Raw genomic sequence first — 18,695 nt, 5'->3', positions numbered from 1 at the left:
TCAATAAGTTAACACCGCAAAGGACAATTCCCCCAATTCTCAGCACTTTCTTATTCCAATGTGTGATTAACAAGATCCTGATCATCTCAAGCATTTCCCTTAAGAAATTCCAGAGAGTGGCCACTTCAGTCTAGAGGGACAGCAAAATTTCAGAATGCAACCTTCACAGGAAGGAAACATAATATATTAGAAATGGCTCACTAGTCAGAGTTGGGGAACCTGCTAACCTCAGCCTTATTGCTCAGTGGCTATGGATTAATTTGTACCCCAGCTCAGTCATTTGTAACTAGGCTGAGTTACCCTAATGTCCAGGATCTGCTATTAATACAATCCACAAGTGTAAATACGTAAAACCAGTGGATATACCTTATTACCATCACGGTAACACAGGTATTTTTCCGTACCTCATAATCTAGCATTACCCCAGAATCAGGAGAAAAACTGGAGGGCTTTCAGTTGTTTCATAAGCTAAATTCCAAGAAACTTTTCCCAAGTTCCTATTACATCGGGGGATGAGATTAACTTTGTTATTACAATGATAAGGTTTCAAAGGATAAACTGAAAATAAATCTCAGAAGAAGAAAAGGGAAACACTTGGAGCCCCACTGGTTGAGGGGATAGAAGAGACGATCCCGTGAGATCTAGGGAAGAGGTTCTCGGCGCTGGTGACACATTAGGATCACCAGGGCAGCTTTAAAAAGCACTGACTGCCTGAGCGTGACCCCAGAGACCGGTTTAATTTGTTTGGAGTATTAGTATCTTTTTTTAACATTCTTCAAGTGATTTTAACATGCAGCCTAAACTGAGAGCCACCAGTGTAGATAACAAAATGTTGGTATTTTACATTTGACAAAATCCCTTGAAGACTTTCAGGCTTTAGCTTAAAAAAAAAAAAAGCCAAAATACAATTTGTAAATGAAACTCCCTTCAGTGCCCAGTACTGTGTGTGCCTGTGTTAAATGCCTCAGATAAGACATCAGTGGGTCCATTATGTGACCTGTACTGCAGAGCAGGCTGGAAGCGCTGACAATGGTGAGATGCAAAGTAAAGGTGAATATTTGGGCAGTTTGCCTATTTTTCCACTGTGAGAATACATTTAAGGAAACTAAGTAACTGCTTAACATCATACCTGCTTTAGTCAACAGAAATTGTTATTTGATATCTAATAAGAGTTGATTCTTTGAACAGCTAATTTAGAAAATAATCTTAAATAATTAAAAAAATATGGCATCTAATTATCTAAATAGGTTAACTCACAAAAAGGGGGGTAAGGAGGGAAGGGATCGACTTAATAAGATTAATTCTACTAATTAGTGGACTTTTGTGCACCAAATTATCTTCATATTAGTCTGTAACTTTGATACTGAGAGGTTCAACTATTGTAAAGACTTATAGAGGCCCTGTTCCCTGTTCCTGGCATTGGCCTTTTTAATTTTTGATTACGAGAAAGTGAGGGACAGAATGGTGAGACATTTTAGAAAGCATTAGCACAAGGCTGCGTATGCATGCTCAGTAGCGTTTGACTCTTTGTGACCCCATGGACTGTAGCCTGCTAGGCTCTTCTGTCCATGGAATTTTCCAGGCAATAACACTGGAGCAGGTTGCCATTTCTTTCTCCAGGGTATCTTCCCAAACCAGGGATCGAACCCATGTCTCTTGCATCTCCTGCATTGGCAGGCAAGTTTCTTTACCAACACATCACCTGGGAAGCCCCAGTACAAGGCTACCTCAAAGCAAAACCCAGGTTTCATTGAAAAAGTTTTCATTAACCATTTGTCACTTCCAAGTTATAGATTTTAACAAAGTAAAGGCTTGAGTATTTAAAATTGCTTGAAAAATACATTGCTAGTTCCAATACTTTTCTTCCCTTTGACAGAAAGCTCCTTTAACTCGTGCCAACAAGCTATATTTATTTCCCTTAAGCAGCATTTCCTAGCTAGGAAGCAGCAGCCACGCTGCAGATGGCGTAAAAGAGCTCATGATCAAGGCAGCAGACCAACCTCAGGAGACCTGCGGGCTCTAGACTCAGTCACCATGCAGGAAAGCCACCCGGGCTCTGCACCAATGGCAGCACTGTTGTCATCCCCACCAGAGAGCTCCAGGCTGCTATTGGAGACCAACATCTGGCACCAGGCCAGAGACCGTATCATACCGTACTAAGCTCTATAAAGCTTTATAGATGCCTTCAGGGAAAAGGGGGCAGGGAGGCAGGTGTTCTTACTCATCCTATTACTGACTGTCCAGAAAATATGCTGAGTCACTGAGTACCAATCAAGAGAAAAATAACGCAGAGACTGCAATACTAATCTCCTTCACCCCGCTCTCCTTCCTAACAGCAAGGAGACTCACAGGTAATATTTTTGACGCTGAAAACACAAGGGCATAGAAAAATTCACATACCCTTCATCCATAAAGAAGAGCTTTCAGAGTCAAATTTTGTTAAAGTGCTAAACAAAACTATTTTATGACAACAATAGTTGTCCCTAGGTAGAGGTGTTAAGGGTGATTTTATTTTTTCCTGTAATCTTCCATAATTTGCACATTTTCTGTAAGAGACCATAATTCTTTCATAATAACATATCCTAGAATCCTATTTCTTGGTAAGAGATTACTAATCACATCCTTGTCTCTAGCGTATAACTTGAGCTCACCCAAATAGTTCTTCCACTCACTAATCACAAGTACTCCAACCAAGACTAAAGTGTCAGCCGGACACAGAACTAAAGGAGACACTTGGTGAAGGTCACTGGACTCTGAATACTTGCTTTGTTACTTTGCCTAGAGGCAGAATATTCTAACATGGGTAGAAAGCAAATCCCACTAGTGGTACACTTGACAGAAGGGACAAAAAGAGTAAAGTAGTACAGGCACATGAACTTTAGTTGACTACTCCTTATTTTGCATGTTTCCTCCTTTCTTAGTTAGATTAGACATGCTAGGGAAAAAAAACAGTCACCCTTGGCTTTAGCCTGAGCACAGTGAGAAAACTACCACCAAAAAAAAAAAAAGCTTATAAAAGTATCACAGAGTTTTGTCTTGTTTTTGCTTCAATTTTAATTTGAAGCAACTAAAACACCAACTCCTTGGCCTGTTATTCAAGAACACACATCATCTCCTTGCTGTCCACCTGAAACTATCATAACATTATTAATCAGCTATGCTCCAATATAAAATTAAAAGTTTGAAAAACAAACAAAAAACCTCACTGGCCTTTTTTAAAATGAGGAAAAAACCTACCAAAATAAACTGCAGATTTAGCAAAAAAAAAAACAAACAAAAACACATCATCTGAAACTCATGATCTAGCCCTTTATATCTATGACTTCACACTTGATGCTCAAAGCCAACAGTTCTTTGGTTGGCCTACCCACAGCTTGTTGGTCCTACCCACAGCTCTTTCTTCCACCAGGCATGTTCTTCATTTCTCCAAATTCTACCTGTTCTTCAAGTCTCCAACCAAATTCTACCTCCTGAAATCTTCCCTGATCTGAGAGACTGAAGAATTCTTTTCTTCTTGTTAAATTCCACAGCATCTAAATTTTAGTAATCTACATACATGACTATGAGTTGAAGCTTCTAGGGAGGTTAGGCAGGGCCAGCCTCAATTTATCATCATGTGCACCAGAACACTTCATTCAGGGCTGTGTGTTCATCTTGGAGAGTGCTCAAATGTTTGCTGAATTAAAAAAAAAAAAAAGAATATATATCACATCTTAAAACAAACCAACCAGAGTTGGTAGAGTTATGTGGTCAACATGTACATATCTGAATGCAATTATAAGAAAAGGAGCTATGTTCAAAAGAGAGTCACGCCTCAGACACGGGAACAGTGTTAAGGAGTGGTCTGGACATAAATCTTCATGTTAGTTGAAATAACGCCAGCCTAACACCAGCCAAGATTAGTACTTAGGCTCAAAGAACTAACAGCACCAGAAGGCACCCCTATTAGCACTTCAGGATTAAAGGATGTCTGCAAATCATGAAGTTGTGTGTGGCCACAAGCTTTACCTCAATAGTCTTGAACAAAAGGAAGGTGTGAAAATGCATTATTTTAACTAGCTCTAAGCAGATGTGATACAAATATCTGAAGGTGTGAACGATTAGAGCAATTTTCCCAAAGAGTATTCCAAAAGATTTGGTCATAATATTAGGAAAGGGGCAAACAATATACTCTGCAACTTTGCTGACAGCAAAAAAAAAAAAAAGAAAGAAAGAAAATCACCAACTTGTTTAAAATGCGTTTAATACTTGGTGCTTTACTTCTGACTTCTGTTTGACAGTTTCATGTGTCCATGTTAAACTGAACCTATCAAAGGCTAATGGTGGTGGATAAAATCTTGTTTTCCAATTAAGAGCCACAAATGTATCCTTATCTTTTGTTACTTTGGGAGGTACTGTTTTTCATTTCTGATGGATAATAATAGGCAGAACTGGCATCTGGGAGGTCTTGTCCCAGATTTCATCTCTACTAACTAATACAAAAACAATGGCTATGATCATAAGACACGAAACTGTAATCTCTACCCAATTATCTACTTACATTCTTAAAAAAGGTAAATGGTATGCTTTTATAGCCATTCCACTTCCCAGATACTTAAATTGTCCATTTTTATACCATGGCTGAACCAGAAATTTGTCATTTTGCTTTTTTCTTATTAGCAAACTGTTAACATACGAGACAAGTTGAAGATGTATTTGTATCTATGAAATCTGGAGTTTTGATAGATAATATGCAAGAACATTCTAGGTGTTATGTGAATTTTTAAAAACACTTGATCATTATATATGCCTTTTATCATGTGTAAAAAAATATGTTATATAAACCTATAATTCTATTCCTTAGGTCAAGGCTGAGCAAAAAGAAAAAAGTTGATTAAAAGAAACAGTTTAAGTTAAAAACAAAAAAAGTTCAGAGGCTACAGGATATGGTTAAAAAAAAAAAAAAACCGGAAAACAATACTCATATTTAAAAGTTTAGGAAACATCAAAGGATAATGAAAATTAAATTCATGTGGACTCCTGAGATCTCACAAAAGTGGTTGGTATCAGCCTCCTGTTTCTTCAAGATGAGGCTGAGTCACATGAAGGAAACTTTCTGTCTGGTGCCTGACTTAATCATTTAGAGGACACAAGGCACAACAGTGACTCTACTTCCAACTCTTCTCTACCCACAGAGGAAAAGTTTGCTGCTGCCACTGCACACCCGAATGTCAGTTCTGCTCTAACTAAATGGACAGGGTCTCTGTCCTCAGAAATGTCACAGGACCACGCTCTATCTTTCCAGGTTCCATCTCTTCCTGTTTTACAAGCTAGGCATGGGCAAGCTCACTAAGGCTTCATCTACACAGATGCACTAATGACTCTGAAACTTGTCCCAGCTCCATTCCGCATCTGTACTCTATCTACTGATCACCTTATCTGGATGCACTGCAAATTCCACATGTTCAAAAGTAAACTCATGCTCACCTCCTTCTCCTTTCCCCATATGCCCATCAATAGCCTTACCACAGGCACCCCAATGTCTCCCTCCCTCCTTCCCGAAATACCCCTAAGTCTCTCCCTCTCCTCCATCTTCACTATTAGACTTGGATCCAGACCCCTGACCTCTTTCACCTGGGCTGGCACAGGAGGCTCCAGGCTGCTCCCTGTATTTTGTCTCTCTCTCTGTCTCATACACATTTTTCATATACTGCCTGAAAATTAATCTTCCTAAGATAAATGAAGTCTTAAAAATCTCAGCTCAACTGCATTAGCTATTAGGTCATGCAAAGTAAAATTACAATGAGATATCAGACAAACCTATCAGAATGGCTAAAATTAAATTAATAACATCAAATACTGGCAAGAATGCAGAGAAACTGGATGACTCACACATTGCTGGTGGGAATGTAAAATTAAAGTTACTCTGGAAAAAATAGTACTGAAGTTTCTGATAAAACTAAACACGCACTTACCATATGACCCAGCAATTACACTCCTGGAATTCACCCAGAGAAATGGAAGGTTTATTCACAAAAAATCCTATACACAAATGTTCAGAGCAGCTTTGTTTATAATAGTTACAAACTAGAAATAACCCACATTTCCTTCAACAGATGAATGGTTAAACAAACTGTAGTCTATCTATAACATGGAAAATACAATTGATACACAACAAATAGATGGATCACAAGGGAATAATGCTGAGTGAGAAAATTCAATGTCAAAAGGTTACATACTATATAATCCCACTGGTACAGCTTTCTTAAAATGACTAAATCACAGAGATGGAAAACAGATGAGTGGTTGCCAAAGACTAGGGGAGAGGGCAAGGGAGGAGGCTGTGGCTCTAAAAGGGGAGCACATAACTAATACAATTATGTAAAGTTTAAAAATAAAATTAAATTAAAAAAATAATAAAAATTAAAGGGGAGCACAAGACATCCTTTTGGTGGAGTTGATTTGTATCTTGACTGTGATGGTGGTCATACAAATCTACTTGTGAAAAAACTGCATAGAACACACACAAATAAGTGCACATGAAACTGGCAAAGTCTTAATAAAGTGGTTGCATGTTATCCTTGTCAATCAATATCCTGTCATGATTTTATACCATAGGATGCAAGAAGTTACCACTGGGAGAAGCCAGATAAAGTATGCATGGGATCTCTCTGTATTATTTTTACAACTGCATGTGGATCTACGGTCATCTCCAAATAAAAAATTAAGAGAAAAAAACCCTTTTAATAATTTCCAGTAGTTCCCCTATGCCCATAGTAAAATATTCCTTAGCATGACATGTAGAACTTTCCCACACACCTCTTATGCCCTAGACTACTAGCTCTAAGTACCCCACTCCAGTACTTTTGCCTGGAAAATCCCATGGATGGAGGAGCCTGGTAGGCTGCAATCCATGGGGTCGCTAAGAGTCAGACACGACTGAGCGACTGAGCGACTTCACTTTCACTTTTCACTTTCATGCATTGGAGAAGGAGATGGCAACCCACTCCAGTGTTCTTGCCTGGAGAATCCCAGGGACGGGAGAGCCTGGTGGCTGCCGTCTATGGGGTCGCACAGAGTCGGACACGACTGAAGTGACTTAGCATAGCACTAGCTCTAAGAGCTAACATTCTTTGAGCACAGGCTACGTGGCGGGCACCATTCTAAGCATTTTATATGTATTAGCTCATTTAATACTCAAGGCATCTCATGAGTTAGGTTCTACCATTGATACTATTTTAATTCCTAAGCCACTAAGACACAGATGACTTAACAGCTTGACAGCATCCCCACTTCATTCGTTCTCTGTGACTTTTTCCAGTGTAAGTGCTATACTAAATGTCAAGCATTCAAAAGAGATATTCAATAAGTGTTTTAACATAAAGTCTGAACAAAAGGACACAGAAACGGTACAGAACTGGGACCTTAAGGATTTGACACTGATTACAGTGAATCTGTATGTTTTTCCAAAGTTAAGCTTGAATAGGAAAGCATTGTATCACAGACAGTCGAAACAGAAAATACCCATCAGTGAGAAAATGTTGATTAATAAGGCTACAGCTTTCACGTAGCAAAGAGGGACAAGTAAGGTCAGGCTAATGAAACTCCAGTGTCAGCTATAGAGCCATGCTGCTGCTGCTGTGTCGCTTCAGTCATGTCCGACTCTGTGAGACCCCGACTCTGTGAGACCCCACAGACGGCAGCCCACCGGGCCTCCCGTCCCTGGGATTCTCCAGGCAAGAACACTGGAGTGGGTTGCCATTTCCTTCTCCAATGCATGAAAGTGAAAATTGAAAGTGAAGCGCTCAGTTGTGTCCGATTCTAGCGACCCCATGGACTGCAGCCTTCCAGGCTCCTCTGTCCATGGGATTTTCTAGGCAAAAGTACTGGAGTGGGGTGCCATTGCCTTCACAGAACAAATACAGGAACACAAACCTCAACTTCCTACCCAGCAACCCCCATTCTTTCTTATTACTTCTGCAATTCAAGAATTTTTCCCCAGACGAAGATGTTTCTTCCAGATTAAAATGCATATTCATTATTTCCCTCGGAGGAAATTATTCACTAAAGACTCCTTTACACTCATAGGTTTTCTTGAAAATTTCAACTGATTATCCTCCACCAATATAGAATTGTTCCAAGTACGCTCTGAAATCTGAATGAGAATCTCCAGTCACCTTTTAAAAGCAGACAACAGAGGCAGAGGGAGGGAACAATTATAAGTACAAGACTGAAGTATAATGGTTCCTATTCCCACTGCTCCCTGCCCAGCCCTTCCCCTCCCCAACCCTGCATAAACTGTCTTCTTTCTAGCAACACCTTTTCAGAGGAGAACTCAAAGGGGAAAAACAGATGACAGGTGGAGAGCCAACATCTTCTCTTTCACAAATAACAATAAATTCTTAACAGTGACCTAAAGTCAGTAAAGAAAAAGAAACCTCTTTTCAGTTATGCATTTTGTGAAGAAAGAAGGTATGGTCTAGCACAGCAAGCAGATAAGGAGAGGAAATTAGGCAGGGCAACACTGACCGGTTGAGTTCTCTTGTACTTGGAGTCCTCACGGTCTCGGTGCTGCCCTGAATTGCTGGTTCTCTCCCGCACATTTCTATAACCAGGGCTGGGGATGATGTATTCTTTTCCTATGTCAATGTCCTTCATCTTCTCTGAGTGGAGGGCTCACAGACTCTTGGTTCCACTTGAGAATTCCTGGAATTAAAAATGCATCAAGGACAGGTATTTCCTAAATTGTGCTTAATAAGTAAAAGTACTTTAAAATAGGGAGAAAGAGACAAAAGCATTAAAATTTTCTGTCATTATATCTATAAAAATAAATTCTCAAACATCTTTCAAGTACCATTTTATTTTTCTCAACTAAGTTCAACTGCAATGCATAGAGCATTTAGATAAATCTTTAAAAAAAAAAAAAAAAAAAGGCTTTCCAGAAACAATTTAAGTTTGTTCCAAAAAAATTTTACACCTGAATTTTAAAAACAAATTCCCCGTGGATTACGGACAGTGTCCTAAAATTAGCTAGTGGTGATGATTGCACAATTCTGTTAATATACTAACCAAACACCAAGCTCTACACTCAGGTGAATTTCATAGTATACAAATATCTCAACAAAGCTGTTATAAAAAAAATAATAGCAAAAAGAAATTCCCCACCCTGTTCTACTAAGTCTTATCTAGTATCTACCTGAAACGCTGTTCTAAACCCTAGTTAGCCTGATTAACTCTAATCAATACCTGGTATCAATTCTGGTTACTTTAGAAAAAGTAAAACACATACATACTCCACCCTAAGATGGTCAAAGCTTCCCAGATACAAGCTGGGAAAACACTTTTTATAACAGCCTCACTAGAAATTAAAGAACTGTAGCTGTGTTGCCTTTAGAATTCCATAAATTCCTATCAATCACTGAGAATGAAAAATACAACATTGCGGACATAATTCTGACAAGTACAATTCATTTTTTAAGGTATCAGAAAACAAGAAAACTTACAAATCCTCTAAATAAAAAGGACTAAATCTCCACCATAGAGACTTGTTTCCAGCACAAAAGAAAGCTTGACTTCTTACCTTTCAGAGGTCTGGCTCCAGTACCCTGAGTTGATATTGCTCAACTACTTATCTTTCAAAGAAAAAAGTCACCTTGTCCAATGACAAACTGCACCATAAAGAACACCGGCTTACAACCAAGAGCGCAGCAATCACGTCACTGGGACCTCATTAAGCCTAAACTATAAACAGATCTGGCATCTGCCAGTGTCCCCAGTGTCAGGATGCAGCTGCAGATCAGAATAATCCTGCTTGTTACAGGGATCACTGAAGTCCAACCTTCCCTGCCAAAGGTTCCTCAACCTAGCCAACTATCTGGAAAGCAGAAAAGATCAGTCCTGCTTTGAAAAAAGGCAAGAGGAGGGGAGCAAGTTTGAAAGGAAGGAGGCCATAGAAACTCACTCAGAATGCCAAATGCCACGTCAGGAAGACCACAAGGATCACCTCAATTGCCTAAGAATTCATGTAACCTCAGTTTCTTTCAATCACTTTGTTCCAGGTTATTCTAAGTTGGAAGGGTGGGGGGAGCAATTTTCCATTCCCTCTAACACTCCTGCTTATTTAATTTCCTGGGCCAAGAGGTAGAGCAATGAAAGTAGACAGGCCTTGTGCAAGGACAAAGCTACTATCTCCTGGCCTTGAACATAAGGAGGATTCCATCTTCTGAGTATCAGGAAGGCCAGCCAAGAGCTAGAAGTCCAATAGATCTGGGAAACAAACAAGGCCCAAATCTGAAGAAAACAATTAAGGAAAGATCACTAGGCCAGAGTTTGGGGATGAAGCAGAGGGTACTATTTGTATTTCCCTTTTCTTCTTTCTGTTCTCCCTTAAAGTTGTTTAAAAGTCTTTTTTAAGAGAGAAGAAGAAAGGGAAGGGATTTTCATTTACTTCTGAGTCAGAGCTGTACATGACACTTAGCAGAATAATCAAAGTGAGAGAACCCATAGAGGTCTCTTGGTCAGCGACTTTTTTTTAATCAGGACTCTCCTTCAGTGCTAAGTGTAGACCTTCTGTACAATGATGCAGTCAAAACTGCCTGGGGGGAGGAGTTTGCACAGGATTACAAGGACTGGAAGTAGCCACACTGGTGTTCCCAAATTGCCTTCATTGCAATATTGCTTAGGTTTCCAACACCTCAGGAATGTGGTTCCAGGCCCTGCAGCCACACAAAAAGACCTGAAGCTACAAGGGTATGTACTTACCACCTCCCTGAAAGCTACTTGTCTCCAGCCTACCACACCTTTCATTGACTCACCCTGGAGACCCCAGAACGACCTATTCATCTTCTCCTTCAAAACCTTCTGAAACTTTGCCAGTCCTTTCTGTGTCCATCTGCCTCCTGCCTCCCCCATGTCTGTGCAGAAACCGAATGACCCCTACGTGAAAAATACAAAGCCCCATGCAGCTCTCTGCGGTGGAAAGGGAAAGAGCACTAATGACTGTCAAGAGATCCGGATTCCATTCCGGACTCTGCCAAGGGTTTCCTGTGCGTGCTTCTGTCACGAACCTCTATCTACCCCATAGCCAAAATGAGACGATGACTTCTGAGGTCGCTGGGTGCTCAGTCCCCTCTGTGCGGCTTAAGCGGGGGTGCCCCAAACCGTCTCTCTACAACCTTGAAGAGGGGGGCTTCTCTCAGGCCAGCATCCCCTAGGATACCCCTGGCCTTAGGGCGTTCCCACGGCCAATTCTGGCCTGGAAAGGCGATAGCGACCCACACACACAGGCCGCGGGCGTAGCACCACCTGGTGGCGTTAGCCGGGAATGTAGCCGGCACCCCGATCACTCATCCCACCCTACCTGCCTTCCGAGGACCTCACCTCCAACCCTCCCGGTCGCGTCCCGAAAATGAGGCGGCGGGAGACTAGAGGAAGGCCAGGCCGCTTTTCTCAGTTCTCCGATTCCCGCGGACTGCTCGCATCCTCGATCGCAGTCCCCCACTATGGGCCGAAACACACTGGATGGGGATGGCCCCCGCGACAACCCGAGGGAGAAGGAAGGGGTACGGCAGTCACCGACACCTACCTGTGCCCCAGCTCCAGGACGGCTGCGCCGGCCACTCGACCACGCTCCGGAGCATTAGCCCCTGGAGCAAAACAAGCCTTTATAGCGGCATTGGCCTCCAGACTGCGCAGGCGTGCTGCACAAAGAATTTCCAAGACTGAAGGGAATTGTAGTCCCGCTTCCTGGAGCCCCAGGCTCCTTTCGCGGCTAAGAACTATATTTCCCAGAAGCACTGTAGAAGCCCTGGAGGAGATGCAGGCCGCTCCTCCCTTCCATTGCGCTCCAGGCTCTGCACCGTCCTCCGCAGAGTTTCTGCGATCCTGTCTGGAATCTTCTCCAAGGCCCTGTGTTCCAGTGAGTGGTCGGGAGGGTTGACAGTAGCCCTCTGTGGGCTGGCTGCCCAGTGTTTGTAGGCAGGGCGGTCACGGCGATGCTTGGCCGTTTATGCACCAGAAAACACGGTGAAGGTCACCGTAGCCTATAGGAGACCAGCCGGCCCCTCATCTTATCTGTGTGGCCCTTAAGGGTTTACCACTGCGTGCTCGCGACCCTGCATTATCACCTGTCTCACTTTAATCCCACTGTCCATCACATGTTTTTGTGCTGCCCACGTTCTAGAAAATAAACGCCAGGATGACAGTTTTTAGAGTGGCAAGAGCCTTAGAAACGACATGCCAATTCATCCCTTTTTATAAATGAAACTGAGGTTTCCAAATAGATTGATCACTTCATTTCTCTTTGTGTTTCATTTGTACCTTCAAGATGATCATAACATAAATAACTACTGTGTTTAGTGCCTACGTAGTCTGTACCTAGTCGCTACCTAGTCGCTAAGAGTCGGACACGACTGAGCAACTTCACTTTCACTTTTCACTTTCATGCATTGGAGAAGGAAATGGCAACCCACTCCAGTGTTCTTGCCCGGAGAATCCCAGGGATGGGGGAGCCTGGTGGGCTGCCGTCTATGGGGCCGCACAGGGTCAGACATGACTGAAGCGACTTAGCAGCAGCAGCAGTCTGTATCTTGTGCTTTACATACTTGTTTTTTAAATCTCCATGTATTTAAAGGAGATTATCCTTTAAATAGGTATAGGTGTTATGATTATCCATTTCAAAGTTGTTTTTTTTAATGGAAGGTAAAATGACTCCTCTACCTTTATACTTTTAGCTAGTATGAAACACCAATGTAGGGAATTCCCCAGCTGTCCAGCTGTTAGGACGCCCCACTTTCACTGACAAGGTCACATCCAGCTTCAATCCCTGGTGGGGGAACTAAGAACTGAGATCCCAAGTGACTTGAACCACAGCAAAAACAAACAAACAAGTGACTTGAACCACAGCAAAAAACAAACAAAATGCACACCAATGTACAATAGAGCTGAAGTAATTAACCCAGTGTTTTGCCCAAGAATGGATTAATAAACCAATGCAATAAAGAGCCTAGAAACAGACTCATGCATACATGTAAAGCTGATCTGTAAGAAAGAAAACATTACAAATCAGTAGAGAAAGAAAGAAAAGACTATGGATAATGCTGGAACAATTGGTCATCCGTATTTCTTAAAACTCAGGGGTTATAGCTTCATACCACATAGATCAAAGGCCCAACTGAAAAGGAAAACCTTCAAACATTTAGAAGAAAATGTGAAATATCTTTGTGAACTTCTTAAATAAGATACAAAAACAATAAAATAAGGTTTGATTAATTTTTATATTAAAGTTTCAGCTTCTATATAAGATGCCATAAAACAAAAAGATAAACTACAAGTTATAACTGACAAAGTTTTTAATACAAATAATTCCTACAACTCAATAAGAAATGCTAAATAACTGAATAGAAAAATTGGCAAATGATGTGAATAGACAGTTCACAGAAAAGGAAAACTCAAGCAGCCACTCAAATATGAAAAGAGACCCAGGGAGATAAGCTCAAGATGGTGGAGTAGAAGGACTTGAGCTCTCCTGTCTTATGTAAACACCAAAATCACAAACAACTGTTGAATGACCATCAACAAAAAAACACTGGAACCTACCAAAAAAGATACCCTGCATCCAAAGGCACAGAAGAAACCACAAAGAGATGGTAGGAGGGGCAAAATCGCAATAAAATAAAATCCCATACCTGCTGGGTGGGCAACCCACAAACTGGAAAACAATTATACCACAGAAGTTTTGCCACAGGAGTGAAGTTCTGAGCCCCACCTTAGCCTTCCCAACCAAAGGGTCTGACAACAGGAGAAGGAGCCCCCAGAGAATCTGGCTTTGAAGAACATCAGGGTTTGATTGCAGGAATTCCACAAGACTGGTGAATACAGAAACTTCACTCCTGGAGGGCACATACAAGGTCTTGAGCACAGCAGGGCCCAGGGGAAAAGATACCCAATCTTACTAATAATCAGGGAAATGGAAATTAAATTAGCAACAAGATACCATTTTATGCCCACCTGATAGGGAAACATAAAAATCTGACAATATTGTGTTTTCAGGATCTAGAGAGACAGGATGCTTCACACATTGCTGGTAGAGTATCGACTGATAGAACCACATAACAGTTGGCCAAATTAACAGGTTGGAAATGAACTGTACTGTTAGGCCCCAAATTCATTTCAGTTCAGTCACTCAGTTGTGTATGACTCTTTGCGACCCCAGGACTGTAGCACGCCAGGTTTCCCTGTCCATCACCAATTCCCAGAGCTTGCTCTAACCCATGTCCATCGAGTCGGTGATGCCATTCAACCATCTCATCCTCTGTCATCCCCTTCTCCTCCTGCCTTCAGTCTTTCCCAGCATCAGGGGCTTTTCCAATGAGTCGGTTCTTCACCTCAGGTGGCCAAAGTATTGGAGCTTCAGTTTCAGCATCAGTCCTTCCAATGAATACTCAGGACTGATTTCCTTTTGGATGGACTGCTTGGATCTCCTTGCAGTTCAAGGGATTCTCAAGATTCTCCAAGGGATTCTCCAGCACCACAGTTCAAAAGCATCAGTTCTTCAGTGCTCAGGTTTCTTGTGGTCCAACTCTCACATCCATACATGACTACTAAAAAAATCATAGCTTTGACTAGACAGACCTTTATGTAATGGTAAAGTAATGTCTGCTTTTTAATATGCTGTCTAGATTGGTCATAGCTTTTCTTCCAAGGAGCAAGCATCTTTTAATTTCATGGCTGCTGTCACCATCTGCAGTGATTTTGGAGCCCCCCAAAATAAAGTCTCTCACTGTTTCCATTGTTTCCCCATCTATTTGCCATGAAGTGATGGGACTGGATGCCATGATCTTATTTTTTCGAATACTAGGTTTTAAGCCAGCTTTTTCACTCTCCTCTTTCACTTTCATCACAAGGCTCTTTAGTTCTTCTTCACTTTCTGCCATAAGTGTGGTGTCATCTGCATATCTGAGGTTACTGATATTTCTCCCGGCAATCTTGATTCCAGCTTGTGCTTCATCCAGCCCGGCATTTTGTGTGATGTACTCTGCATATAAGTTAAAAAAGCAGGATGACAATACACAGCCTTGATGTACTCCTTATCCAATTGCAACCAGTCTGTTGTTCCATGTCTGGTTCTAGTTATTGCTTCTTGACCTGCATACAAATTTCTCACGTAAGGTGGTCTGGTATTCCCATCTCTTTAAGAATTTTCCACAATTTGTTGTGATCCACTCAGTCAAAGGCTTTGGCATAGTCAATAAAGCAGAAGTAGCTGTTTTTGTGGAACTTTCTTGCTTTTTCTATGATCCACCCAATGTTGGAAATTTGATCTCTGGTTCCTCTGTGTTTTCTAAATCCAGCTTGAACATCTGGAAGTTCATAGTTCATGTACTGCTGAAGCCTGGCTTGGAGAATTTTGAGCATTACTTTGCTAGCATCTGAAATGAGAAGGGAATGGCAAATCACTTCAGTATTGTTGCCTTGAGAACCCCATGAACAGTATGAAAAAGATCCCAAGTAAACCCTACAATTCAGTGTCTTGTAGTCAAGAAGTTTATTTTGCCCCTGCATAAAAGTCCCAGGTGAGTGAGTATACCAGATCAGCAGTGTAAGTTGTGGTCTTGGCACTCAGGTGGAGACCCAGGGTGAACTCTGTCAAGTTCAACATTTGGCTTCCAAAGTTGCTCTACTAATTGCCACCACCAGTCACCCAAATGAAGGGAAGGAAAAATGGAGTGTGGAGGAGGTGTGACTTGGCCTTAAGGCAGATCAGCCCAGAAGCAACATCTCTCATTTCCATTCACATTCTATTGGTAACAATTTAGTCATATGGTTGCATCTAACTGAGAAGGAAGCAAGAAAATGCAGTTCTCAATGAGGCAGCTAGGAGCCATCTACAATTCTGTCACAATGGAAGAAGGAAAGAACAGATTTTGGTGAAAGCTAATGTTCTATCACATATGCCTATCCTGAACCTAGCTATTCTACTTCTACATACATGCTCTACAGAAGCCATTCTCAATCAGAGCTTCTGCAAATGAGTCAAACCCTACAGAAAATTATTTGAGTAACTATTTTCTCAATTCTCCCAAGGATAACACATAGCTAAACTCATTCTGGGCTTCCCTGGTGGCTCAGATGGTAAAAAATCCTTCTGCAATGCAGAAGACCTGGGTTTGATCCCTGGGTTGGGAAGATCCCCTGGAGGAGGGCATGGCAACCCACTCCAGTATTCTTGCCTGGAGAATCTCCATGGATGGAGGAGCCTGGTGGGCTACAGTCCATGAGGTCGCAAAGAGTTGGACACAACTGAGCAACTAAGCACAGCACACTCATTCTAGATGCCTAGAAGTTAATTCCTTATACACAGTGAATACCTTAGGGTGTTATGGCTTAATACAATCATCTGAGAAAAGCTACCCTAAAGGGTCTCTCACACACATGCACAAGGAGGTATGTTCCTTGTGCATTTGCACAAGGAGATATGTTCCTTGTGCATTTTCTATAATAGAGAAAAGAATCTAAATTTCATTAACAAGAGAACAAGATTATGATATTTGTACAACTCAATACAACTGTTAAAGAACAAGAATTAAAATGTTATCAATATGTATAGACCTCAAAAACAATGTTAAGCAAAAATAAGTTACAAAGGGTTTCCCTGATGGCTCAGTGGTAAACAATCTGCCTGCCAATGCACAAGACATGGGTTCAATTACTGGTCTGGGAAGATCCCACATGCAGTAGAGCAACTAAGCCTGTGTACCACAACTATTGAGGCTGTGCTCTAGAGCTCGGGAGCGACAAGTACTGAGCCCACCTGCCACGACTACTGAAGTTCACACACCCTAGAACCCGTGCTCCACAACAGGAGAAGTTACTGCAACGAGAAGCCCATGCACAACAGCTGGAGAGTAGCCCTTGCTCTCCGCAACTAGAGAAAAGCCCGAGCAGCAACAAAGACCCAGCACAGCCAAAAATAAATAAATACAATTAAGTTGCAAAAAGACTCAAATTGTATGACCTCATTTGTATTCACCGCTGTTGTGTTGTTCAGTGAGAACAGAGAGGGACACACAAGGGGATACACAAGGGGCTTTATCTGTCCTGTAATATTTTATTTCTTCAAGAAATGACTTGGATGGACCTAGAGACTATCATACTAAGTGAAGTAAGTAAGAGAAAGACCAATACCATATGATATCACTGATGTGTGGAATCTTAAAAAATGATACAAATGAACTTATTTACAAAACAGAATCAGCCTCACAGACATAGAAAACAAATTTATGATTACCAAAGGGGAGAGGTTGGGGGAGGGATTAACTCCTCAACAATTAGGAGTTTGAGATTAACTGATACATATTAATATATCTAAAACGGATAAGCAACAAGGATCTATTGTATAGCACAGGCAACTATGAGTGCTGCTTGCTCAGTCGCTTCAGTCATGTCTGACTCTTTGTGACTCTATGGACTGTAGCCCGCCAGGTTGCTCCAGACAAGAATTCTCCAGACAAGAATACTAGAGTGGGTAGCCATTCCCTTCTCCAGGGGATTCTCCCAATGCAGGATCGAACCTGGGTCTCCTGCATTGCAGGAGGATTCTGTACCAACTGAGCCACCAGGGAAGCCCAGGCAACTATATTCAATATTTTATAATAATCTATAATAGAAAGGAATCTGAAAAAGAACATATATATATTTATATATATGTATTATATATATATAATATGGTTGAATCACTTTGCTGCACACCAGAAACTAACACAACATTGTAACTCAACTATACATCAATTTTAAAAAATGATTTATAAATGTTAAAATTTAACAAAGCTTCACAGGGGGTACACAAGTGCTTCTAAAATCATTTGCTGTACTTTTTGGTAACCTGTAAGTATGTCATAATAAAAAAGTTTTAGTATCATAGGAATAAATCATTTCCCTTCTCGATAAGGATACATTCAGTTTATCAGAAAAATATTGAGGGTTTGTATACATATAGATATATAAATATAGATAAAGTTATAGATATATAATGGAGGAGGAAATGGCAACCCACTCCAGTATTCTTGCCTGGAGAATCCCACAGATGGAGGAGCCTGGTAGGCTACAGTCCATGGGGTCGCAAAGAGTCGGACATGACTGAGCAACTTCACTTTCACTTTATAGATATATAAACATATATCTATTGAGAGTTCTTTAAGCACCTCTGGCCATCCAGTGGGAGAAGAAAACTTCTTTCTCAACACACCTCAAGCCACCTCTCCTAAGGCATACTAGTACTTCTGACACTGCTTAAAACACTGTAGTACCCAAAAGGTGCGTATCTGATACCTTCATATAAAATAAAAAGCTTCAAAAAATCTCCCTGAAATACTTTAAATATGTAGGCTTGTTTACGTAGGTTTAAAAAAAAAAACAAACATAGATGAACACTATACAACCCTGGATCAAAACTTCAATACACTAAGGTACCAACTACCTTGGCTTGTCCAAGGATAGCCTGGGCCAAAGACTTAACTTATTTACATAGTATTAATTGCAAAGCATCCCCTCCTCAAAGTGTATTTGTGTTTTGAAGTGTTTTAGGGAGTGATACTCTCCAACCTTCAAGCAAGGGGCTAGAGAATCTATGTTGCAATGCAGAATTGTATGCATCTTTAAATATATTTATATTATGTAATGTACCTAGTCTATTCATTTATTCAATGTTTGATGGAGAT

The 18,695-nt window shown here is 41.1% G+C and overlaps 1 protein-coding gene and 1 pseudogene across 4 annotated transcripts in view; one reads left to right on the top strand and one right to left on the bottom strand.

Moving 5' to 3' along the window:
- ABCC5 (ATP binding cassette subfamily C member 5) overlaps nt 1–11,677 on the bottom strand; it is an 82,442-nt gene extending 70,765 nt beyond the window's left edge. The window contains exons 1-2 of one of the 4 annotated variants that reach the window (XM_027539666.1): nt 11,564–11,677; nt 8,509–8,685 (exon numbers count right to left, since the gene is read on the bottom strand). In XM_027539666.1, the coding sequence (XP_027395467.1) occupies nt 8,509–8,637 (129 nt within the window). In that variant the 5' untranslated portion in view covers nt 8,638–8,685; nt 11,564–11,677. Of the gene's footprint in view, nt 1–8,508; nt 8,686–9,482; nt 9,733–11,563 lie in introns of those variants that run through there. The other 3 variants (XM_027539708.1, XM_027539673.1, XM_027539681.1) reach the window with 3 other exon arrangements.
- Nucleotides 11,506–18,695, top strand: part of LOC113897813 — an 18,060-nt pseudogene continuing 10,870 nt past the window's right edge.

Source organism: Bos indicus x Bos taurus, chromosome 1, assembly GCF_003369695.1.
Source record: "Bos indicus x Bos taurus breed Angus x Brahman F1 hybrid chromosome 1, Bos_hybrid_MaternalHap_v2.0, whole genome shotgun sequence".
Classification (NCBI taxonomy): Eukaryota; Metazoa; Chordata; class Mammalia; order Artiodactyla; family Bovidae; genus Bos; species Bos indicus x Bos taurus.
This window is presented reverse-complemented; position numbering and strand designations above follow the sequence as displayed.